Below are 27,287 nucleotides of genomic sequence, written 5' to 3'. Positions count from 1 at the left end.
TTACTTGACACAAGTCTTTGCTAGTGTCCTAAATTTGGGTTCCAGATGGTCTAGAAACTCAAGCCCCTCTTCTTCCTGCCGATCACTACAGCAGCCGACCGAGCCAGCCACAGACCCTTTTCCTTCATAGTTATATGAACGAACGTAGTCTTCAGAATGTTTATGCTCCTCATCTTGACCACAAAGATACACCTTCTGTATTGAAAAAGAGCACATTTTATTATTTTTTTTAAAAAACACCTAAACGTATTAGCATTAAAAATAATGTCTTTGATTTACCTTTTACTGTTTAATTTTTAATCAGAGTGTGTCCTCTAATGGGTTCCTACATATAAAAAATGCACATGATTGGTCTGTATTATATTCATTCTTAAAATTATAGCAAATATATAAATGCTTCCAGTGAACACGTTCATGAAAATTAAAGCTATAAACATATTACACAACTAATTTCCCATTCAAACATAAGATCTATGTAGTTGAAATGTATCTTTGTAGCTTTTTCACATATGTGAGGGACACCAAGATCAGCAATGATTCTTTTGTTTAGACACTATGAGAAATTATACTCATGTATTAGACTAAGCTGCTAATATTAACCTATGTTGCTTAAGCTGAAGATAAAACAAAACAAGAAACTAAAACCCTAAATAAAAGCTTAACAGTCTGTCAGTTGATGTTGTTAGTTAGGACTTCAAAACCACATGGAAAATTCAATACACTGAAAAATGTTTATAATTTATGATCAGTGCATTACACTATATCAATTATTTCACTCCAGGTGATTTTTCTGTTAATTTTTAGGGAAGAAGATATCAATCTTCTTATCCTGTCTAAACCTATCTGCATATGTCACAACTTGATAAAGTTTAGAAAACCTTATTTTAATAATTAAACTTTTAAAAAACAATTGAACATTTTCCTGTCTATACTTAAACCCCAAACCCACAACTAGGATAATTCAACATTAAAAAGACAATGTGTTCCATCTGTATGAGGAAGAAAACTTTCGGGAAATCCTGATTTATAAATCGTGTTTAACTTTCATGCAAAAGAAACTTGAAAACATTGACACTTACTTCTCCAAGTCGAGGTTGGGTGAAGCTGTGCCAGTCGGTGTATGCATATCTGCCAGTATCTGTTACTCCCTGTCCCATTCCCTTGACAGACTCCAAGGTGTGCTGTCCACCTCCTTTGTTGGACTCCAGAGTATAACAGCCCTTGACCATCTCAAAGTTTTGTTGCGTCTTGATTCCCTGGCCACCAAGAGTGCCAACAGACATGCTTGTATCACAAATGTTGGATGTCTGTGTGGGGAGTCTAATATTTGCTTCCTATAAATAAAGGTAGAGTTATAAAATGAATGAATCAAATTGAAACTAACATTTGCTTTCATCTATTCCCACCATAGGTGAATTGTTTACCTGCTTTCCCTCTCAGTTCCCCATATTTAGATCAGGATAATAACTGGACCCACATCATAGATATTATGGGTTGAACTGGGTCCCCCTCTACACCAAAGTTCATTTGTTGAAATCCTAACCCTCTGTGCTTCAGAATATGACCTTATTTGAAGACAAGGTGATTGAAAATACAACTAATTAAGGAGAGGTCATTCTCTATTGGGGTGGGTCCTAGGCCAATATTATCAAAATCCTTATAACAAGGGGAAACTTATACACACACAGAAAGAGACAGAATGCAATACGAAGATTTGATTTATCTTGACATAAGCCAAAGAACTAACAGAAGCTAGGAGAGGGGCCAAGAACACATCCTTTCCTTGCACCTTCAGGGAGGATCATGTCCTGCCAACAACTTAATTTCTAGCTTTTAGAAGACTTTAGATAAGAGAATCAATTTCTATTGTTTAGTGGCACTTTCTGATGTCAGCCCCAGGAAATTAATGTAGTAGAACTGTGGGGTTCAAATGAATTAACGTAAGCTGGGCACATGGAATTCTACTTGACATAGTAAGTACTCAATAAATACTAGCTGTTATTATTACTATTATTGTGTAACGATCAGCCATCATCATTGGATTACCATACAAATCAAAGGAAAGAGGAAAGTGATTTACCATTACTTCTTCTCCAGGTCCCTCAGTATTTGATACAATTAAATTTTGTTGGGCTACATCTTCTGGAAAACATTTCTTTACTGTCTTCTTAGCAGTAACACAGAAACATGTAAACAGAATACCTAAAAAATAAAAAATATTTAAATAAAATAGTATTCATGGTGATATACATTAAGATACTTGAATGTAATCAGTGTAATGTTTCTCTGATTTCCTCCACATTGCAATAGTTGTTTTACCTTATTAAAATGGAAATTAATATTATTGATATTTAAAATCCATTCAGAACATATCCAAAGCTCTTAGAAACACAAAATAAAGAGCATAAAACAAATAAAAAACATAATTACATAAATTTATTGCCCAGTTTTGAAAATGTACATCAACTAATACTATACTAAATAAAACAGCCAATTTAACCTGCAAGTCAAATCATGAATTATGATACAGTAAAGTCTCTGGGGAAAGTTTACAAATTCAAAATTTGTGTGTCCTTAAAAAGATAATTTAAAAAAGGGGAAAGAGAGAGAGAGAGAGAGATACAGAGGGAGGAAAGGAGAGAGAGAAATGTAGGCAATCGTTTCCATCACTTTTGCATCTCCAAAAAATATTTGCAACAAGCAAAGTCTTGGCATTCTTTGCAAGCATACTTTTCCTCAGTGACTCACCATACAACCACTTCCTACTCACTGGAGTCTTCTTAAGATGCATGCTAAAGCATTTCTTTTTTTTTTTTTTTTAAGATTTATTTATTTATTTATACAAGCAGTGGGTATATTCAGAAGCGTGGGAGGGTGAGAGAATTCACCAGAGTCAGAGCGGAGAACAGAACAGGCAGACCGACTAAGTACACTGCTGAGGGGAGCAGCGGGCTGCAGGAGAGGTCTGCGCGCCATGTGGGACCCTCGCCCAGCAGCTGGGGATCGAACCGGCACTGCAGAGGCTGCGGGCAGCTTCACAGCCCAGTGCTCAACCGCTGCGCCACCAGGGAGGCCCGCTAAAGCATTTCATTAATAACATTGACTATAAACATTTAAGTAAATATTGGAACTACTCTGTTTTCACTAATTCTTTTTTGTGTATTTACTACATAAGCTTGGCTAGTTGAGAGACAGTAATATTTTGTGTGGAGGAGCACATTAACATTCATTTTAGCCAACCTCTTCACGTTCCATGTGGAATAAGGAACCATTTATTGAAGAGGAAATTACTTATCCAGAGTCTCAGTTAATTATTTGAAGAACTAAGGCTATCTAATCCTCTGAAAATTTGTTTAAATTTAACCTGTTCTTACTGTACTGTTTCTTCTTGTATCACTTTGAATCCTAAGTCAGATAGTATGTGCAATATTTTTAAAAGGACACAAGGTAATGGTGCACAGGTGCATTGATGAAGGAAACTCTATGGGGACTACACTCTATGGGGGTGGGGGAAAGTAAATATTGTTTAAAAATGAATAATGATGTAAAAAAATAAAAAAAATTAACATTAAAAAAGGACACAATTATCAAAGGTTATAAATGCTACTGACATAAAGAAATGCCATATACTTTTAAACTTCAACTCACACATTCTGGATAATTATACTCACACAGCAACAACGCAGAACCCAACACCATGGCAAGAATAGCCCATTTTCCAAGTATTACATTTGATAACTTGACATCTCTCACATCTTTAATATTCATGTTACAGTCAGATGGAGTTGTACAATCACATACTCTCACTGATAACATGTGTTTTGCAGCAAACCCATGTCTATCTTTTATTTGGATAGGCACATCATAATAGTTATAGTCAAGATTTTGCCGTTGACGAAGAATGGCAGTTTTACCTATGGGAAAAAAAGATAGAGAATATGTATTAACATGATCTTTCAAGAGCAACATCATTCAAACTTGATATTTTTGATGGGGATGGTAAAAGAACCATTAAATTAGGAAAAAAATAATGGTTCATTTTTCTTTCTTTAAAATGCTTGGATTTCTTGAAAAACTATGATTTTTAATTGATCTTGCACTATGATTGTATTAGACTATGTTGTATTTAATGTCTTTCAAATATTATCTTTAAATAGATTTGTAAGTTTTCTTTAAAAATATCAGCAACAGGAACAAGAGTTTAAATTTAGCATAAATATATTATTCATTACTTTAAAAAGCAAGATTTTATCTTTAATGGGTTCAATAAAATATTTTCCCAATATGAATATTTATTTATTATCATGAGCTGAGGTGAAAAATGAGAACCAGATTGAGTTCCTACTGATTAGAAGAATTATTATAATTACCATCCTTTGATTCTATAGTCCAAAGTTTGCTGGCAGAATTATCCAGAAAGAACTGAAAAGGTGGACCATTATCAGGTCCATCTGGATCTACGGGTTCAAGAACAGCAAAATCTTTAGAATGCTGACAAATTGTCACTTCTTTTTCAAGTTGTGGTGCATGATCATTATAATCTTCCAAACGAACTACTAATGTTCCAGTGCAAGATCTGCCATCTAAGAAAGTTAAAAAAAAAAAAGGTTATTTCTTCACTTAAAAATGCATTTGCAAAAATCTGTATGATACGAATGGATAAGTTGCTTTCTACTAGCTTTCAGAACTTGAATGATCACACATAATTCCCAGATCAAATGCTCTCACTACAAGTACAAAATAGTCACATCATTTGTCCTTGAAGATCGGCGACTGCACCAGATATTTTGAGGCGCTTTTCAAAAATGTGTGACATTATAAGGTATATCACTGCAGAAGCACCAGTTGAAAGTAAATTTCTCATCCTTCCTTACAAAGAGCATACATTCATCCTAAGAATATAAGTTAATGGCCAAATGTCATCAACTACCTCTTCAGCTTCTTCTCCTGGCCCTTTTCTTCATACACTGCTCAAATCTTGTAAAATTTCTCATCAATCCCCCTAGTTTCCTATCTTCATGGTACATTCTGTTGCCACTGCCAGAAATCTCTTTTTTTCCTTTTTTGCCAGGCAAAACCCTATTATTCCTCAAGAATCCATTCATATATCACCTTTTCATGAAATTTGGCATGATGTTTATGGACAATAGCAGCCACATTCTCCATTGATTTCTCAGAATACTTGAATCATTGTCAAGTATCAATAAATATTTTTAATTAAAACAATATCCATTATTTGTGTTTAGGTGACAATGAAGTTCAGAAAACATGTTCAAATTTTACTATTTGTGATAATATTATAAAACACAAGTGGTATGATTTCAAAAAATGAAATAAACATAAACATAATTGATGAAATTTCTCCTTTGATAGTTCTTGTCCAAAATTTGAAGCATGTATCTTGAATTTATCTCAAAAAATACTGTAACTCATACACAACTATGATCCTTTTCTTTCAGTTTTAATAATACTTAAGCCTTTTTATGTAGTGTATTTCAGTTAGGAAGTCAAAGTCAGGAAAGAAAAGTCTTAGAAGCCTGTTGAAACTACAAAAGACTAAGGGTAAGTTCATTTTACTTCTGGGAAATAAAGCCAAAAATAAGTAATACTGACAACAAATGAAGATTGTGAAAAGCACATTAAAAGGGTATATTTTTGGTCAGGCCTGGTGCCATCAGCGGGGCTCCTCATGCCCCTGTCCCCGGGGCCTCTTCCCTGCGCCTACAAGTTTTCCATGTTGGGGATTTTTTATTGTTATTAAACTGATGGGACTTTCTGTGTTTTTATATTGACTCTGTGATGTGGGCTGTTTAATAAAGCTAGGATATGCCTCTGGTGCAGCTAAAAAAAAAAAAAAAGAGTATGTTTTTCCACCTCTAGACCTTACTTTAAGCACATAAGCAAATGTCAAATATCAGGGAATATGGACTATCAAAATCTCAGACTGGAAAGTGTCTATTTAGATTAACTAAAATCTAAATTCACAACAGGTCAACAATTGAAAAGCAATAGTTCCCCAAAGCTACTTAAACATGTTCAGAAACTGGAAGCTCCGCATTATGACTCAGTCCAGTTACTGAAGACTTATGTTCTTTCTTATCAAGCTATAATGTGACTCCAAGATACTTCCAACAATTTGTTTATGTTCCTTTTGGACTATACACACAAAATATTTACCTCTTTCACATCACACCCTTAAATATTTGTTCTTTTAAAAGTCAAAGATGGCAAACATTTTGTATGCTTCTAGACACAATTTTCTATATTAAAATGAATTGTTCCAAGTGTCATTATGCACATGAAATTGCAAAGTTCTTAGTAGTAAGTATCATAACCTGGATCTAAATATTATTGCTCTCAAATAACAGAAGAATGAGAAACATGAATACCTACATTAAGCAAACATTGCCAAACTTTCTGTCAGATATTTGATAAAGAGAAGGTTTAGCAAAGGGGTCCTTATTTAAAACTGAGCTCCTAATCAATCAAGTTAGGGGAGCAAAGTACACATGAGAAGAGAAGAAACATCACCTATGAGAATCAGCACATGACTTCCATGAAAGGAAGGCTTAAAAGGTATTAAAACTAAAAAAAAAAAAAAAAGAGTGGGTCCAATCACAGAAGTTGCCATATCCATTCATTTGAAAAAATTAAGGGGTATGAATTTCAGACTGGAATAGCAGTGCTATTCTAGGTGGGTGGTGTATAAAACGATGCTTTCTAGAATCTTGGTAGAGAAACCAGTCTCACTGACAAAGAAGAGTGGTACATAAATGCAAGGAAATAAACAATTCTAAGAAAACTAGAGGAATACTTAGATTATCATCCTGAAATATTTTCAAACATCAAAACTAAATGGCAGTATGGAAACAGAAGAATTACTTTCCGTTTGGCATTTTGAAGTATATATTAATGGAAACTAGATCCTTCAAGGATCTAGGAAACTATATCCTTCATTTCATTCTATGATCTTCCATTAAAATTTATAGCATTCTTATCTTTTCTTCTTCTTGAGCACACCCAAGTTATACATGAGCTAGGACATAGATTTATACAGTTCAGATTTGGCATTTTATTTCCTTGTACTGTGATCTCTGTGCTTACATGTTGTTTTTTACACCAAAGACAAAGCTGATTTCTTATATTTCTGCTCTCCACATTTTCCTTCTCTTCAAATAGTATTTCATTTTCCTCACACCAAGTTTCTGAATTTCCATGAAATCTCCTGTTTTATACTTTAACTTAGGCAACTCTTAACTGATTTCACTTCTTACAATATCCATACATTCTTTTATGGGAAAAGTTTTTATACCATAGAATACCTTGTGAGATCATATCCTTAACTGGTATCATGTGAAAAATTGACTTTGTGTGATGCCTACCTTCTAGGGTAACTTGCTTACTAATTGGGATTTAATAGACCATCATTTATGGAATAAATAAGTAAATATAATCTTTGTGTGGTATCATAATTGTGTTCTTAAACTACTCAGATTTTACTTTTATCTAAGAATAGCAAATCACCTGGGATTATAGAGCAGCTAACTAAACTTCTCAGCTAAGATTTTTCCCATTCTTTAGTTTTATCCTAACCTATATTGAAAAAACTACATTAAAAGTATGTGTGAGAAGTATCAAGAGGAAAAGAAAATCATATGCACATATTTAAGTAATTATATTCATATTTAAGTTGTCTTTCAGATTTTGAAACCTAAGTGTTTTGATTCATGGGAATAGTTTTCTAAAAAGATTTAGTCACTGGTTATGATGTAAATCACACTATTTCCTTTCCAAGGCAATAGGACTAGAACAAGGCTGAGTGAGAATAGTCAGGAAAAAAAACCTAAATAGGGCAGATGTGCATGGAAAAGCTTGCCAGAAAATCAAGATATGACTTTTGTTGTAATGCTATAGGAAAAAAAAAATAGGGGTATAAGATGTGAGACAGCATTTGTCTTTATTTTCTTATCAAAACAATAAGGTACAAAATGAATAAACAAACCATTTACGTGGCTTACTTTCAACATTTTTTAATTTCCATTTGATATCATACACTCACCAATTTTTACTAAAAATCCTAATGATTTTACAGGATATGACCACTACATTCCTCTATCAATTTGTCTGTTTTGAACGTTTAACATAAATACAGTAACCATAAAAAGTACAGACACAATCTGGGATTAGGCCAACAGTCAAAATAATTGTCTCTGTCATAAAAGCCCAAGTTCATTTGTTTTTATCAATTATGACAATTTACTCAAAATTGGTATATATTGGTATGATGGAATGATACATTGTAATTTCTATTTCTTTTTATTATCTTCTTTTAATATATATTTTATATATGTTTATGATCTTACATTAACATTGTAGTAAGTATATATTCAAAAATAGTATATTTATAGTAATATGTGCTCAAAAAGTTTTCAGAGCATTACTTTATGACAGTTGAGGAATGTTTCTTTACATAGTACGAATGTGTTTCTTTACAAATTAGTCTTGAAAAAGAATTGAAAATCACAGCAGAAATGGAAATATGTAACTTCTAAGACTGAGTCAGGAAGAAATAGAAAACTTGAATAGACCACATACAAGCAATGAAATTGAAACTATATTCAAAATTCTCCCAAAAGACAAAAACTCAGGAGCATATAGATTCACTAGTAAGTTCTGCCAAACCTACAGAGGAACAAATAATTATCCTTCTCAAACTCTTTTAAAACATTAAAAAGTAATTCTTCCAAATACATGAGGGTTGGAGGTGAACATTGCCCTGAAATTCATATCTGACAACAGCATCACAAAAAACAAAACCACAGACCAATTTCCCAGATGAATATGCATGCAGAGTTTCCCAACAAAATCTTAGCAAGCTTCATTCAACAATGCACTATAAGGATCACACAGCATGACCAAGTAAGATTTATTACAAGGAACCAAGGATGACTCAGCATCTGAGAACTGATCAATATTGAGGCAACAAAAGGAAAGATTAAGTACTGTAACATCAATAGATGTGGAGAAAGTATATGATAAGATTCAACATCCATCAACGATAAAGTCCCTCAAAAAACTGGGCATACATAAAACATATCTCAACAAAATAAAGGCCATGACAAATCCAAAACTAATGTTATTCTCAAGGGTGTTAAAAGATAGAAGACACAAAAAATTGGAAAGATTCATTGCTTATAGATTGGAAAAATTAACATTGTTAAAATGGCCAGCTCACCCAAAACAATATATAGATTCATTGTGATTCCTATCAAATTTTCAGTGGCATTCTTAAAAAAAATCAATATGTACCACAAAAAAAAATAATAAAGCAATTCTGGCAAAACAAATACATTGGTATTACATTTGCAGGTTTCAATATATACTACAAATCTAGAGTAGTAAAAACAGTATGGTAGTGAATGAAAATAGACACACAGATCAATGACAAAGAACTGAAAAGCCATAAATAAATAAATCATATAAACAGTTAATCTATAACAAATGAGCCAAAAGTTTATGCTGGAAAAAGGACAGTCTCTTCAATAAATGGTATTGGAAAAACTGGCAGCCACATGAAAAAGAATAAAACGAGACTACCATTTCACGTCAGGTACAAATATTAAGTCAAGATGGAATAAATACTTGGATATAAGATGTCAAACCATAAAATACATAGAAAACAAGAGCTAAAAAGACAATTCTCCAAAGAAAATGACCAACGGGCACATGAAAAAAATGTTTATTGTCACACAGGAAAATGAAAAACAAAACCACAATGAGATACCACTTCATACCTGTGTATATGAACAGAAACCTATATATATATGGCAAGGATGTGGGGGAAGAGGAAACCTCATCTGTTAGTGGGAATTTAGACAGTATAGAAGCTCCTCAAAACAGTAAAATTAGATTTACCATATGATCCAGCAATTCCACTCCTAGCTATCTAGCAAAAGAATGAAAAAATATCAATTCAAAAAGATATACACACTATTTACAACGACCAAGTTATGGAAACAATCTAAGTGCCCCAAAACAAATGAGTAGAGTAAGATGCAGTATATATAAACAGTGGAACACTACTCAGCTATAACAAAAAATGAACTCTTGTCATTTGTGACAGCATGGATGGACATGGAGGGGGAAATGCTAAGTAAAATAAGTCAGAAGCTAAAAGACAAATACTGGATGGTTTCACCAACACGTGGAATACAAATGAACAAAACCAGGGTCATACAAAGCCAAATCAACAATAAACCCTAAGGGGGACTCCCTGGTGGTGAAAGGGGTTGCGCACAGTGCTGTGAAGCTGCACGCTGCCACTGCAGCACGAGTTCGATTCCCGGCTGGCTGGCCAGGGAGGTGACCCACACATGGTACAGCAGACCTCTCCTGTCATGCCTGCTGCTCCCCTCAGCAGTGTACTTCGTTCTCTCTGCCCGTTCTGTTCCCTACTCTGTCTCTGGTGAATCCTCTCACCTCCCACACCTCTGGCCTGTACCCCAGTTCTTGTATTTATAAATAAATAAATCTTAAAAAAAATAAACTCTAGAAATATGACTGTAGTGTTGAGGTTGAGAGAGAGAGTAAGAGAGTAGAGAGCAAATTGTGGAGGGTATTCATTAGACGATGGTGGAGAACTATGAGTGCCTTGGTGATCAGTGTGGTGTGGTGATATATATCTAAAGAAGAGTGATCCTATATCCCTGAATCATATACAGTAGTGTAAAACACTATCACCTCAATAAAATAAATTGATAAAACACAACAAAAAACTCATTTAAGAGTCAACATTTCATTATTTCTTTAGAAAATAGAATAAATGTTTAGTCACCTATTAAGAGGGGTTCAAACAAATCTACCTCAAATCCATCTGTTTTGGAGGGGATGGCGAACATTTTCAGCAAATTTAAGCCACAATTACCTAAGCCTATAGTCACCAAAAATGGAGTTCTTCAAGTATGCCCTTATGTCCACAGCAGAGATCATGTAATATGGATCTTAAAATTTGGACTTTGGCCAGTCACCATTGATGACTTTGCATTATTGATGAACCAAAATTTAAATTGAGTGGTTTCTCCTAAATTGAGCAATTTCAATGCAAACATTCTTTGTATTAAATTAGATCTGGAATTAAACAGATTTCATTCCAAGATTTCCTTTAAAAATGTCTTATATTTATATTGAATTTCTAGAAAATTGCACTCACCTGCATCTGTTGCAACCACAGAAATATTATATTGATCATTTTTTACAAATTTTGATTCTCTGTCTAGCACTTTCACAGTTCTCAAGTTACCGGAGCGTTCATCAATTTCAAACCAGTTATCTTCATCTCTTATCTTCTTATACCTAATTTTTAGAAATCATATGTAAATGCTCAAACCAAAGATTGGGAATCATTTTAAAATCTGTCATTTTGAAAAATACATAGATGCTTCCTAAATTTGAAATCAATTTACATATTTAAAATAGGAAATTTTTGCAAAAGACATTATTACCTTAAGCCTTCACTGCTGCGTGTTTCCGGATCCACTGCTTTGTATCCAAGGAGTTCTTGGCCAGCTGGGAAGCCATCTTCGCTCTGAATAACTTTTACTGGTGGTTGGCACTCAGGGCCCTCATCACTGTCTTTAACTTTTACAGTGACAGTAGTAGTGCACATAGTGGGAGTTTGTGAGTTTGCTGCTTTAGAGAATTGTGCTTCGTTAAGCACACCAATTTGCAAAACAACTTGGCGACTGACTTCATAGTTCAATGCCTGTTCAGTAGACATATTTTAATCAGTTGCTACCCAACATTATATAAAGAGGACTTACAATTATAATTCTGTTTTGGTACGAAACAGAATATCATATTTGTACATAAACTGTTACCAAAAGTTGGTGGTAATGGAAAAACAACTAACTTCCTATAATTACAAACACTGTCCAATGCAAAACTGTTCATTTTAAGATTCATCATTTTTTCCTCACACTTTTCTTCAGGAAGGTCCTACATGCACTTTTTCATTACAAGTTTAAATATCAATAGAAATAAAGAATAGCTATTTGAATAAATTCAAATAGACTACTATTTTTCGTTGTGTCATTCTCTATCAACTGGGATAACAATAATAATGGGAAAAGCAGTTCTTCCAAAATAAGTATAGAAAATAACTAGAGACACCAGTCGAACACGAGATTGACTGTAACAAAGCAAGTTATTCTGAGAATATGAGTCAAAAGATTTAATTCTATCTAGAGAAACTTTTCAAAGCACATTACAGTTGGATTTATTTAGCTCCAAATTAGAATGTTCAGTCCTGAAATGAATAATTAGAGATACTCCTAAAACAATAACTGAATGATTAGAAACAAAAATCTATCAAGATAATAAAAGAAGGAATGCAAAACAAAGAAATGTAGAAGCCAAAAGAGAAAGAACGTCAAAAGTAAGAACAGACTACATAATTAAAGACTATAAAAATATTATAAGGAAAGTACAATTTGTGCATACATCTTCTAAGAAAACACAAAAGGTGCTTATGTCTCTAAGACATTAATGAGGGCACAAAAGAGATTAGTGAAGATTATTGGTAGAAGGACTCAGAAAGGAGTCAGGTTCAATTAAAACATTCAATCGATGTAGGTGCCAGTAATTATAATGGAATTTTTAAATCCCAAAGCATTGGCTACTTCAAATATATGGGGATTAATATAATAACTGCTGAATATTTAGTAAATGGTCTTATAAAACAACACTATTAAATTATATACACTATAAATAAGTTATAGAAAACTGAAAGTATAATATGAATATGAAGGGAATTAAAAGGTAAAGAGGTTAGATTTAAAATATTCTTCTATTTGTCTCTGTTTTGTGTTTTTTTTTTTTTTAATGTCAGGTATTTGGACAAATAGGTGTGTAAGACCCCATCAAAGATTAACATGACTGCTAGTTCAATTCTGCTGCCCTCCTTTTCCTCATGCATAGAACAATGAGTTTTGTATTTGCCTCCCCTTTAAGAGAGAAAATGTGGGTAAAATAATCATAATAAAAACATTTATGTAAACCAATGTAAATCCTTTCAGTATTGCATTGCACTTCTCTAGCCATACTCACAGGAATAGCAGAATAGATATTTATGCCCAACGGTAAGTCTGAAAATTTTAAAGCATTGTTTGATTACTATTTTTCATTTACCTTGACAACACACAAGACTGCCTCATTTGTATTGGGGTCTGTGGCAATTTTGAACTGTCCATTTTCATTCCCCTGTAGGATTGTATATACAGCCCTTGAGTGAGGAGTGTTTGGTAAATCCTGGTCATGTACCTTCATTCTTAAAATCTCAACATCAATTCTGTTTTCTTCTACCTCTGCAAAATACTGAAACAATTGCCTCTTGTTATTATAAATTCATTGCATTAACAACATGAGTTTTTTACTTTAAAATTTTATTTACTCATTTAAAGAAAAAGAACACAGTGACATGGAAATGTGCAATCACATATTGAGAAAAATTATAGGATTCATACATAGTTTACTTCTTTACTTGCTAACCCATATTTTTTTCCAAATCTCATCCATTCTTCAAAACCTAATGTTTATCTTATATTGTGTACTTCCTAAGGGAAAGTTTGTTCACCCAAGATACAGGAAAAGCCTGTATGTAGAGGGTGGTGAGTCAGCCAATGCTACTAATTTCCCATCAAGGGAACTGACCAAAGGATATAAAATGGTCTCTTTTTCATCTTCAAAATTTGAAATACAGGGCCTCCCTGGTGGCGCAAGGGGTTAAGCACTGCACTATGAAGAATCTGCAGCCTCTGCAGCACTAGTTCAATCCCCCGGCTGGCCAGGTAGCAACCCATATGGCACAGCAGACCACTTCTGTCTCACCTGCTGCTCCCCTCAGCAGCGTTTTCAGTAATTCTGCCTGTTCTGCTGCCCATTCTGTCTCTGGTGAATCTTCTCACCCTCCGCACATCTGGCCTGTACTCCAGTTCTTGTATGCATAAATAAATAAATCTTTAAAAAAAAATTTGAAGTGTAAAGGACACCAAAAAGAGGGTATCTCCTCTTTCTCCCTATAAGACAAATTTAATTCCAATGATCTGATACCTGAGTTTGGAATACAAGAAAACATATATGAAATGCTTCGAGGATTAAGAAGTTCTTAGACAGTGAAGAGAGTAGTTACAGCCCTAGAAATAACTGGAACTTCAATTATCTTTACAGAAATCATATTTTTCTGAGTATGTTACTTGTAAGTGGTAACTATTAAAATTAAAATGTATAATTTCACAGAGCTACCAAATTACAGGCTTCGTTTTGGAAAGAGTAAATGAATCTAGACAATTATCCTACAGATCTACTTACAGAAGTTTCTGTAAAATATGGCGAATTGTCATTTTCATCCTCTAGTGAAATAGTAATTGTTCCTGTATTAAATAAACCAAAAGGTTGGCCACCCATGTCTCGCACTTCCATTATTAACTGGTAGGTATCACATTTCTGAAAAAAAAAAAAGTATATTAATGAACACTTCTACTTACTGTAACATGCAGTTCTGACAGTCATTGTTCAGGCTCTGATTATTTCACATTCTTTTTTGATTAATTTTGCAACAAATGCCACCATAAACACCAATATAGAACAAGATATTAGCCAGTACAATGGTAAGTTTGATATGTGTAATATAGCATTTCAAAATATTTAAAGCTATTTTAGCATTCACACATCAAATTAGGTCTGTGATCTCAAATAAGACCTAATCTAATGCCTGTACTTTCCTAAAATCTCTGTGGGGACTAAGGAAGTCTGTAGGGGGGCCCTAACCACAGGTTATAGGAAAGCAAGTCTGGAGTGGTGGCCATAGGGGGTCTTCTGATAGCTTCTCTGAATGGTCATTATTGATTGAAATACAGGTGAGGGAGTGGAAATTAATTAATCAATTCATTACTTCTCTATCCAGCAAAGGTGTTGCTGTGGTGATGACACCTGTATCAGGATGTATGGAGAAATGCTTTGGTTGATCTGGGATTTGCTGTAAGATTTTGAATTTCAGACGAGTATGTAGAGTGTCAGGTTCATCAAGGTCTATGGCAGTCACTTGTCCCACAGAAGTTCCTATTTAGAAAAATCCAATATTGTCAGCAATTTAAAATAACAATTGAATTACACACAAAAATAAAACCAGGACATTGAGCTAACATATTCTACTAAATGCTCTCCAAACTCCAAGCTCAACTTATTTGGAAACTTCAGGTTACTGTGAAAAACATGATTTTTATTCTCCATCTACGAGGATATGCAATCCACCTTTTATAACAGTGATTCTCAAATTCTTCCCTGAAACTCAGTACTCCAGTTCATGAGCCATTTTTTGGACAGGGCTTTGTATATTTTGTGTCTTTATACTCCAACTTAAAAATGTTGATTAGAGGAGTGACACAGCTTTTCATCCAATAATAAAGATTTTATGCTTTTTTAATTTTAATAAATGTGTTAAATTGTTAATATATGAAAGTAATTATTATACACATAAGCCACAAACATTAGGCACCTGTCTGAGTATCATTTGGACAAGCTTTACGAACCAGAAATATTGCTAAATGGCCTAGGAAATGCTCCTTTTTCAAACCACTTATTGTGGGAAAACATAGAGACATAGATGCACAAAGACAAGAGAAAGAAGGAGGCATAATAACTAATATATCTTGCATGTTTTCTTAATAAACTGGATAGTCTGATTATGGTCCTTGGTATACCTAAGTCATATTCTTGGTTGCCCATAAAATAAAACCAATTTAATGTCCTCAATTCAGAGAATATTCCAAGTAAAACTATGTATATGTTCTCAAAAGACAGATCAGCATTTCCATGCCATGATTTCTGGGGTTTTGAAATATACTGAAAGTTTATAAGAATTCAAATTACTTCTTGAATTTTAAATACATCTGTGGCACACATGCCCATGGTCAAAATAATAAATACAAATAGCATTTGTTTGCCACAAATTCATATTCACTGTGTAGTAATCTCACAATGTTATTAAATTACATATATATCATTACATATTTCTATATGTGCATAGCAAAATGAACATAAATATCTTTACCTCTGTAGGTAAAGATGTATGTATGTTCTTCTTACAAAGTTTTGTCAAGCATTTTGAACTGTTTCACATAACTGTGTTTAAAGCATGGATGGTAGCAAAAATGGTAGAAAAATCTAGCGTGTTCCTAAAATGTGAACTTACCAGATCGGCAATTTTCAGGCACACTAAAGACAGTCAATTTGCTTTCAAAATATGGGGCGTTGTCATTATCATCTTCAACTTTGAATAATAAAGGAAGTGGGTATTCTGGAGCATAGCCATCTGCAGTTGTTGCGTAAGCGTATAGCTGAAAGGTAGACAAACACCATCAACTGGTTCTCCAATGAAAAGTTATGCATATAATTAAATCTAGCATTTGGGGAAAGAAATAATGTATAAAAAAATCATCCACCAAAGTACATATGACTAAGAACTAATACATTAGTTAGATGCACTAACACAGTCTATGCCTCCCGTATGTCTTTGGTGCATTTTCTGTATTCTCATTCATTCACTTAATACTAAACACTCCAGTGCATGAGGCGACTCCATCCCTGAGTTAACTGCATAATGTTCTACTTGCTGGAATGCACCTAGACTTCCTCAGGCTAATAATAAGTAATTTTGGGGTTTATAAAAAATATTATTTGGGCCTCCCTGGTGGTGCAAGGGGTTAAGATGCAACCTATGGAGCAATTCACAGCCTCTGCAGCATGAGTTCAATCCCCAGCCAGGGAGCTACCCACATGGCACAGCAGACCTCTCCTGATTTGCCTGCTGCTCTCCTCAGCAGTGTATCTCAGTCAATCTGCCTGTTGTGTTCCCCATTCTGTCTCTGGTGAATCCTCTCACTCCCCACATGTCTGCCCTGTACTCCACTTCGTGTATGCATAAATAAATAAATCTTAAAAATATATATATTATTTATTTGAAGGTTTGTATATAAATATACATAAATCTCACCTATCACCAGGTGATTCAACTATGGGTATTTTGTATTTTCTGTATTTATCTGCACTTGACCATATTTTCTAACATAAACATATATTTCTTGTATAATAAAAATGCTAACAAAATCATATTCACATTCCAAATTCCATCTCAAAATGATATATTGACCCCGACATCAGGATTTAATGTATTTTCCCACTAAACACATCAAATTATTTCTGCACTCTTCTCAGTGTGGTTCATGCATAGTGAATGTTCAATAAATAGTTATTGGGTTAACCAGATTTGCTTCACTGTCAGGATCAACAAAATCTGCCCAAAGCAAATTCTGTATTGACTTAGTAGTTTTTCACAGCGAATTCTTCGTGATTTCCCTACTGTACCATCTTCCAAAACAAACCAGGCTAAAAATCCCAGATCTCTGCCTCCTTACTCTTCTTCTTTAGTCTTAATGAATGCCAAATTCTAGAGATAATGCCATTTCTATGTCTTTACCATCCATCTTCTCTTTTCTATTCCCAATGCCACCATCTTCATGTGACTCCAAATAAATCTTACATACTAAGATTTTCATGCAACTTTCATGCAATTTCCCTGACCTTTTCTAATCTATGTAGTATTCAGAAGTCAGATTCATTTTCATAAAGCACATTTTTAAATATAATATTCTCTAATCAGATCTACCTATCCATTCCTGAAGCAACCACAAATCCTCACTGCTCTGTTAAACAGCAACATTTCATCTTCATGGTTCATGCTAACCTGGATGGGAAGGAGTTTTCACTCCAGTCTCTGGAATGGGATGTACTAAAAAACATGTTGTTCTCTCTGTTCCCTTACTCTCATTCTCCCACCCCAAACAAGCCCCAGGTGGGTTTTTTCAACAATAAAACTTATACTTTGATCTCCATCAGTCTGATCCCTGTATTTTATTTCTCAATAAATTCTGAACTCAGGAGTAGAATAAAAAAGTAAATCATCATTATACAATTTGCAAGGTATATCATCACCAAAATTGGTTTGATAGAAAAGCAAGGAAAATGTGTTTACTTTTAACCTTTGCTTTGACAGAGGAGGCTTTTATTCCATATTGCCTTAAGGGATTTTATAACTTGCATCTGGTTTACATCTCATGGTTACATTTCCCTCAATGAATTTTGCTGATTTGCAAGGGTGTTTCTTAACATCAATTCAAGCTTGTTAATGTGAACAAGAGAAGCAAGGGTAATTCCAAAGGGAAAATTATTCAAAAATACAATTCTGAGCAGGAAGTCCAAACTATTTTATTTCTTTGTCATTTAAAAGACATCAAAAATAGTGAAGTAACTTATTTTAATTCTTTCTCCTTTCCCTCTGGCAATAATCCCAACAAAAAGTCAAGAGAGACAGCAGGTTGACCAGTGAAAAACAGCTGAAGGCCTCAAAAATCCATAAATAGGCTGTTATCAGAAGAAAAAGAAATGAAGTATACATCACAACATACAGAGTAGGCAGTTTTTTATTTCCACATGATACTGACTGTTAATATTAGACCTGTTCTTCTTGTGAAGGATTCATAAAAGCAGCAGAGAATTTACATATTTATGTACACATGTGTTTGTGCATTGAGAAGCAAAACATCACCTGTGCACCATTTATGTAGGTTGGATGTCTGCCATGCTGTGTTAATTCATCTATTTGGTTTCTTGAAAGAAAGATCAAAATGTTTGCAAAAGTGCTGACCATACCTCTCCTATAAGGACCTATGTAAGGTATTTTCTAAAGTAACAATTTGATATCTTTATGAATAGAGAATATAAATTCTAGAGATTCTGGATGGGAACATCAAATCATAAAGAAAATGCATGACTCTAATTCAATCATTTTCTTTAATGATGAAATCCCTAATATGGTATCTTTATTTTATTTCAAAATTTCTATCTATGGAACATGGTGGAGGATTGTTGGGGCACTGGTAGGGGAAAGGTATGAATGTATATATTCATTGAGGTTTGAACTTATATGTAACCCCTGGCCAGATACAAAGATATAAACCTACTTTATCTGAATCAACATAATCTGGAGAAACAATTTCTACCTTGTATAATCATGGCATCCTTAGGATAGGGCCTCAGCATCATACACCAAGTTTTTCACATCCTGGTCTTTACTTACCACTCTAGTATCATATGTCATACTCTTCCTCAGTTTCAAACAACACTCCAGCCAGAGTTTGTTCTTATTGTTTCTTGTTTTAACCAATGAGTCTGTCTACAAGATTTAGCTATCCACTCCTCCTCTTTCCTCCACAATTGTTTACTTCTTTCACAATTGCCTTTATATAGCCACCAATCCCTACTCATCTTTGTATATCTGCTAACATATCCAAATCACTCACTGTGATTTCTCTTTTATGTAAAATTAGACATCAGTATACTAAGAAAACATGTAAACTTTGAAACAACAAAAAAAAAAAGAATTTCATTTTCAGAAGTTAGAATTTTTCTTTGGGTTAGATTAGATAGAGTAAGATGAATTGGTTACCATCCAGATTATTAAAGAAATAAAATAACACTCAAGATATTGTCATTGAAAGACAATGAATGTGAAAGAAAGAAAAGAAGTACAGTTCCAAACAAGAGATGAAAGCATGTACCTCCAACCCAGGACACAATTAAAATCACCTCAGGTAAATTCAAATTTTCAGTTGCCCAGAACCCATCCTAGGACAATTAGGTCAGGATTTCTGGAAGTGGGTTTGAGTATCATTATTTAATTTTAAAAATTCTCATGTGATTTATAAGCAGGGTTGAAGATAATCAGGTTGAGTTATGTAATTCAGGTTCCTACCTTCAAACTCAACAAAATTCATTTTGTAGTCCCAGAATTCTACAGGTCCAAACCTGCTCTTTCCATGCTCCCACATAACCACAGCATAATCATCAAAATCAGAAAATTAACATCTATACGTTATTACCATCTATCCTCAGATACCATTCAGGTTTTGCCAGTTGTATGAATAATGTCTTTGTAGGCTCCAGTGCTGAACTACCTCTTCCATTCAGTTGTCATAACTCCTGAGATTCATCAAGTCACAAACCTCCATCTTTTCCTGGACTTTCAAAACTTTGATACATATGAAGAATACAGGTCACTTATTTTTTAGGTATCTCCATGTTTTTATTTGTTTCCCCCTGATTAGATTTAAGATATGTAACTCTGGCAGAAAGATAGCAGAAGTGCTATATTCTTTTCATTAAATGTTATCAGGAACCCCAAATTTTCATTTGTCTCATTATTGCTGAGGTTAACTTACTGCTTGATTTAAAAAAAACAATGTCTGTGAGGTCTTTCCATAATAAATTTATATATTTTTTTCCTTTTCAAAATTAAGAAGAGCTTTGTGGAGAGTTACTTCAAAACTATGAATATCTTATTCCTCATGAAAGTTTCAATTTATTCATTTAAATGACCCAAATTTGTTCTTTAAGTTTCTATCATTAGATAGATAATGATCACCCCTGTTTTCTTCCCTTATGTTGATTACTCAATCTTCATCAGTGGCACCAATCGGAATTTGAAGCTTGTATTTCACATAAACCGTATTTAAAATATTAAATCAAATCATTGATTCTTCTACTATGTAAAAAAAGTAGCATGGAAATATTAAACCAGTAGTGAAAAATATATAATTCTAAGTAAATAATCTAGTAATCTTACCGGAAATTCTGCATATTGCTCACGGTCTATGCTTCTTGTACAAAAGATATCCCCTGTGTCTTTATCTATGAAGAACAAATTGAAGGGTTCTTTGTCTACTCCTGGCCCACTTATGGAGTAAAAGATGGTGTAGTTTTGTGCAGAATCAGATTGGACCTGTAAAAATAAGAAGAATTTTAGGAAAATAAATATCTATAATCAACTCTTTCCGAAGTTCAGTTTTTTTTTAAGTCATTTGCTCTTTTTCCTACTCATCTTGTCTACTTTCCTACTCACCAGCTCCCATATTTTACAAATTCCTATTTACATACTACTGTGTGCAAAACACAAACTCTGTTACCTATTTGATCCCAAATTATTTTGAACTAGCTACATATTTATTGAAAATTCATGGAACTAGATGTATCTTTCCAATTCCTGTTCACTTATCTTGTTCCTATATAAAGTATAGTAACAGGAGGATTTTTAATTATTTGTAGTAGAAGATTCTATGTCTTAAAATTGTAATATAATGCAACCTTCTTTCCACAAGTAATTCATCAAGAATTGTATGATTTCAAAGTTGACTTATGTCTACACTCCAGCTGTATGGCAATGAAACCACCTTTTTGGTAAACAGAAACACTGGCTTATTTTGTGAAGATAAGTGCTAATTAAAGGGAGAGCTGAATTATGCAAAATCCATAGCATGTCCTCTGTGTATGAATGCCTAAGCATGTTAGTATATTCAGGAAAATCTGGATGTGACCTGAAAACTCAGAAACTCAAAATATGAAATTTTTTTCTAAATGCTAAATATGATTTCTAGTAGAAATTGATAGAATATAGATTCCCTTCTCCTTGATCTTAGTTCTGATGAATAGGCGATTCTAAACAGGTTAAAGCCCTGATTCAATATACTGTGCAATCAAAAAGGAAAGTTTTAAAAAACAACCAAGCAAGTCAGAGTGGAATGTACCTGCTGAACATGTTGTGGAAATGGACCCAAGGAGTTCTCCATTAGTGAACAGGGAATAGGGGCCCACCGTCTCTTGCTGCGCCTCAGGCTTTTCTGCTGTTGTTTGGTTTGCCTTTTCACAAGAAGCTGCGTTTGATGAGAGATGAAGAAATAACATTGCTTATTATTCGAGAAACTGAATTTTCATATATATATCAACATAAAGAAAGTGAGTAAGGGGTATATAGAACAAAGTTGTACATAACCTCCAAACCATTTCAGCTTTTTTCACTAATAAAACACACATACATGGGCAGGTACACACACAGGATTAAGAATCAACTTCCTAATTTAACCTGTTAAACAACCAGAACTTTGGGACCTCCTTGGTGGCTCAGGGCTTAAGTCTCAGCACTATCAGCCTGAGTTGCCACTGCAGCCTGAGTTCAATCCCTGGCCAGGGAGCTGACCCATATGGCACATCAGACCTCCTCTGTCCATCTCGCTGATCCCCTCAGCAGTGTATTTCAGTAGATCCCACTCTGTTTCTGGGGTATCCTCTCAACCCCCACTTTTAGCCTACATCCCAGTTCTTGTGTGCATAAATAAATCCAAATAAACCTTTACAAAAAATAGAACTTTTATAGGACATTTCTGAAAGATGCCAGCTTGAGAAGTACAGACCCCTAAAAATAGATGATCCATTAATTATTGTTTACTAGGGGTACTGTAGCTAAAATTTGTTAAAACATTTGCTTCAGTTCCAATCCCTTACATATTTATATAAAGACACAGGTCAGCATTTGTTTAGATATGTTTTATTTTACAAATGTGAGGATTTTTTCGATTTGAGTATAAAATATTTTGTAAGTCTTAAGCATATCCAAAATTTGATGAGTTCTTGTAATCAAAAGGAATTTAGGTGGGAACGTCTTTTCTAAATTGAATTCCTTATTAATAAATTATTTTACAAAACCAAACTCATTGTGCAAAGTTTGCTTAAAGTAAGATATATGTGAATTCCAGTTACCTTTTCCCTTCCTACTTCCTGAACACCACCACTCACTACAGGTTTCTCCATTCTCTGAAGAGAGGGACCCCATAGAATTTTGATTAAGAGTAAACCTTAGACAATTTCTTCTCTTCAAAGAGACTCAAAATCATAATAGCTTGGGAGGGAGCCATTCAGGGTGGAGGCTATACCTCCCAGCCTGCGTCAGTTTTCACTGAGACTTAGCCCCACCCTGGCCTTGTTCTTCGGGTTGGTTCTTATTGCCACACCTCAAAACACTGTATGAAATCTTTGATATTTTGACTTTGCTCCCTGGCTGTAGAGTTGATCGTTTTGATGCCATTTGTGAATAGCTCTACCACTCCTTAACATGGTCCAGTTTTTCCATACGTTACATATTTTTACATATGTTAATTCACAGTGGAATAGACAAACAATGGTTTTAACATGAAAGTGTATGAAATGAAGGACAGTCATAAGCAGATGAGGGTCTTTGTCTAATATACCTTTCTCCTCACCACCAGTTCCACTTCTATCCCTTTGTTTTTCTGAGTCTGACTGTCTGAAATAAAAATGGAAAAACTTTTCCTTTCGGAAGACAAAATGAGGTCATGTGTTGCAAAAATCGAGCCATCTTCCTGAATTCTGAAGTCTGGATCACTTGACTGGATTAGGCTGGCTACTGACTGGAGGCACTCCTTCAGATTCACTACAGGGAGAAAATTTCACAGTCATTTGTAAGTTGAAACAAGAACAGAACAAGTTTTACAGGAATTGCTACTGCGAGTTAGTGGCAAGAGAAACAGAAAGGAGGGGTTACATTTGAAATGTGTTGAGTACCTGATCTTCTACAATTTAGGGGCCAGAAAATTAAATAATTAAATTAATGGAGTCAGTTTGCATTACTTGCATCATAAATTAATGTCTAAATACATATAAATATTTTCACATTGTCTCTGGGCTGACTTTTCCATTTTAATTTTTATGGGTTTGTATACATAGATACATATTGTAATTTTATATAGGCTGCATAAAATATACCGTCAGATTTTTAATTTTTTTGCAATGATCTTTGATAGTTAAAACTAACTTGCAAAAAAAATAAAAAGTGGTCTATTCTTTATTCTTAAGTAATAAATAATCATTCTATAATAACTTGAATAGACCCAAAGCTTCATGTATATTGTGATTGTTATCAACATATTTCCTTTACAAAACCGTGATTAATACATGCACCATATTTACCATGTGTCTATAATGTATAGAACTACTTATCTTTAAATTTTTTTGAGCAAAAAAAATGACTAATTTAAAACCTCAAAGCTCTGGGCAAAGCATTGTCTATCTTTGAAAGGATATCACTTTTATATTCAAGGAGTATTTTTCTAAATGCAAGGCCAGTGAAAAATTGTGATCGAAGGAATATTACTTTTGGATTCAGAACAACCAAACCTATGATGGGTTGTCAGTAATACTAAGACTTGTAATAAATTGTATTTGATTTTCACAAGTTGTCCTGAAATCACAAAATCTTGGCAAGTTCATTGCAATAACCTCACATTTTATCTTGGGATATTTAATTTTGACACATCTGTTTTATAGCTAAACAATTATATAACCTTGACTTTAGAATTTTGGCAGCAGTGTAGTAAATATGACTTAAAATGGGCTTCTGGTTTTGGTGACTCGCTTTGCTTAAACTAAGCTATATTAGCCCTCTGACGCTTGCTAATTTTTCTAGCAAGAAAATATACAACTAACCTGGCACTATAATTGTTTCTAACCACAACCCAAAACAAGTAGTTCACCTTTCATTTTATATTGAATTTAATTTTAATGCCAGTAGTTACTATATGGCTTTATTATAAATTTTACAACAGCAGCCTAAAGCTAAATGTAGCAGTAAAAGCAATGAAATTCTTAATACCACTTCTCACCTTTTCCTACAAGTGTGTCAGCTTGAAGATGAGAAGGAACTTGAAGAGAAATTTTCTGACAAGCATCACAAAATAATATTAAAACCTCAAAAGAAAGAAAAAATAGGCATTACACTTGATCACAAACTCATATTATTTACAGCATTGTCTTATTGATAAAATACTGTCAATTTTAGAATAAGTAATCTTCTATTCCTTCTATATCTTGTTTATATTCATTTTAAAAAGGAAAAAATGAAAATTTTAAGTAAACAGTAGTTCTTAGAACTTGAATCATATTGTATCAAGTCAAGAAAATGTCATTTCTCGAAATAAAGTAAAACCTAAAATCAAATCTCACCACTGATCTCATAAAAAGGATACCTTCTAAAGACCATTCTAAATGCCATTCTGAAGAAAGTACTTAACTCTGAATAATAATAGGCATACATTTGTACAGAAATCATTTTCACAGTCACAAATAATTTGAGGGTATAGATGACTAAGTCTAGAAAATATCTGAGAATTTTTTTAACATCATAAGGGAAAGCATTCAGAAATATTCACTGTTCTCAAATTACTCCTTGGATTAGCTTGGCATAAACTTCAAAGTCAAACTGGTTTCAAATCACAAAACCAGTATAAAAAAGAAGTACATTTTTAAAAATACAGAGAATAGGCTTCAATGAACTAAAGATTTTTAATTAAATTCAAGGCAAAGTTACTATTTTAGGAAGTTCAAAGAAAGAAAACAGAGACTGCAAAAAATTAAAGAAATGCTACTAGTTTATACCAGTTTAGCTGTGTCTATAAGTTCAAAATACATTTTGCTTCTTTTACTTGATATATGCTAATTTTATGCTTCCTCTTCTACTTATCAAGCACTCTCTTCCTTTTGATTAATCAAATATAAAAGAAAGTAGAGCTAGATTTCCAGAAATGAATAGGTCAATTTTCTGTTTAATTTTTCTCTGCAGGCATATTTCTGGTTAGGGGGGCCCATTATTTGGGGAGGTGGGAAGAAGGAAGAGGAATCTTCACCTATACTATGGGTGTGCACTTCTTTCCCAACTCAAGTCTATTGGCTGCATTACATCAGTATGCTTAAACAGTCTATATTTTTACAAAAACTCTGTTAGGCAGATAATACCAAAAACTGTAACTTATAAAGTCACATTTGTATCACTTTTTAATTTAGATAACACTTCTTAAAACATGAGACATTATAATTTATCTGACTTTTTATGTTTATTCCTATTGCTAAGGAATGAAATGAACTACATCTAAAGAACTTTCTGAGCACAAAGAATTCTATTAATAATGGTCTAGATAAATAATGTAGAAAGAATATTTTATAATTAGAATGTATATACATATACAATAATACATATATACAGATACTTATACATATGCATATATATGCATATAAACATTATTAATAACACAAGTTATTCTCCTAGAATATATATCCACATTCCTAGTTCCACCCCCTTTTTCTCTCCTTTCTGTGCCAGAACTCCTACTTCATTGGTTCTGTCTCTGTATGCAGAGACAATGAAGGTCTCCAGCAGAACTATTTCAGTCCTAGGCTAAATTATTGGCCTAGTGATTTGGAGTGAGCTGGGGTGTAGCACCCTTTCCATCAGGGATGGATAGGAAATGAATGAAAGCATATTGTATACAGCAGAGAGGAGACCAAAAGTTAAAGAAAGCTACGTGAATTTCTTGGGAAGCTTTCATCACATTTTCCTAGCTAATTCTAACTCAAGATGGTGCCTGAGTTTCCCCCTCAGTTATAAGATGATTATAAGATGATGTAGTTATAAGATGAAAACATGACCAGCAACACCATCACCTCCCACAGTATGTTGTTCATAAGACGGAAATGTTTATCCCCGTGTCATAAAATCGATGAATTCTGAAAATATAATGCAAAACTAAAATATTTTCCTAAAATGGAGAACAAAGGAAATCCACTGCTCTGTATTTTCCCCTCTCCCCACCAAAGAAAATAATAGCACCTGAGTACACAGTCACAAAGCTTTTAAAAACTGAAGTGGAAACCAAGCTAATTCAGTCTTTTAACAACCATGAAACTTTTGTTTTTCTCAGGTTAAACCCTTTGCTTGAACTTAAGAGCTCTGCTTTTTCTGAGCTCTGCCTTTTCTTAGCTCTTTCTGGGTAAACTTTAGAAAATCCTGGATAATTCTCAACTCCACCCAGAATCCTTTTCTAGCAGCTCAGTCAAACTGAGCATGTTAAATAACTGTAGTTTATTTAATAACTAGTAGCAAATGCAAACCTCAGAAATCTGAGCCAAGTGCCTAAGAAATAAAACCATTCCCCTACTCCTTAGAAAAACACCACAGCAAGATCGAACAAGGGATTCCCTTGAAAAATTTTTATGGCCTGGCAGTGGGCAAATGAAGAGTGACCAAAACATCTGCTGTCCCAAGTCACAAATCTCTCATGCCTTCCTTGATTTTTTCTTACTTCTGTTTTTGTTTTCCCAGTCCATCTTCTCTGTCTTCCACTCCCCACCCCTACCCTGTTTCATGCCTGAACTGGAGGGTGCAAACGCGTAGTAACCTGCATGAATTCCCTAATCCTTCGGCTGTTACTCACCAGGAGAGAGAAAAAGAGCTGCTTGCAGAAGATGCTCCCTGGGGCAGCACAGGCCACAGCCAT

General features: G+C 33.9%; 1 protein-coding gene across 2 annotated transcripts; it reads right to left on the bottom strand.

Annotated features, from left to right (window-relative positions):
- DSC1 (desmocollin 1) lies at positions 1-27,287 on the bottom strand. Of its 2 annotated transcripts, none has more exons than XM_037509718.1 (16): positions 27,225-27,287; positions 24,621-24,705; positions 23,190-23,392; positions 21,693-21,818; positions 20,735-20,890; positions 16,247-16,391; positions 14,948-15,114; positions 14,365-14,499; positions 13,186-13,371; positions 11,502-11,761; positions 11,210-11,352; positions 4,371-4,583; positions 3,672-3,914; positions 2,081-2,202; positions 1,080-1,334; positions 1-195 (listed from the first exon to the last, which is right to left on the bottom strand). In XM_037509718.1, the coding sequence occupies exons 1-16, from the start codon at positions 27,285-27,287 to the stop codon at positions 1-3; spliced, it is 2,697 nt and encodes an 898-aa protein (XP_037365615.1). The 2 variants fall into 2 exon arrangements, with proteins under 2 accessions (XP_037365615.1, XP_037365616.1); XM_037509719.1 differs by lacking the exon at positions 1-195 and adding an exon at positions 290-325.

Source organism: Talpa occidentalis, unplaced genomic scaffold (genome assembly GCF_014898055.3).
Source record: "Talpa occidentalis isolate TD23 unplaced genomic scaffold, MPIMG_talOcc4v2.1 talOcc4.13, whole genome shotgun sequence".
NCBI lineage: Eukaryota > Metazoa > Chordata > Mammalia > Eulipotyphla > Talpidae > Talpa > Talpa occidentalis.
Note: the sequence above shows the minus strand (reverse complement) of the source record. Positions and strands in the feature narration are given on the sequence as shown.

What these genes read in the sequence shown, in the direction of transcription:
- DSC1 (XM_037509718.1), bottom strand. Translation starts at nt 27,287, where the DNA reads ATGGCTGTGGCCTGTGCTGCCCCAGGGAGCATCTTCTGCAAGCAGCTC. An exon ending in TGACACACTTGTAGGAAAAG is followed by an intron (nt 23,393 to 24,620) that starts GTGAGAAGTGGT and finishes TTCTCCCTGTAG; the next exon opens with TGAATCTGAAGGAGTGCCTC. An exon ending in AACTGGTGGTGAGGAGAAAG is followed by an intron (nt 21,819 to 23,189) that starts GTATATTAGACA and finishes CATCAAACGCAG; the next exon opens with CTTCTTGTGAAAAGGCAAAC.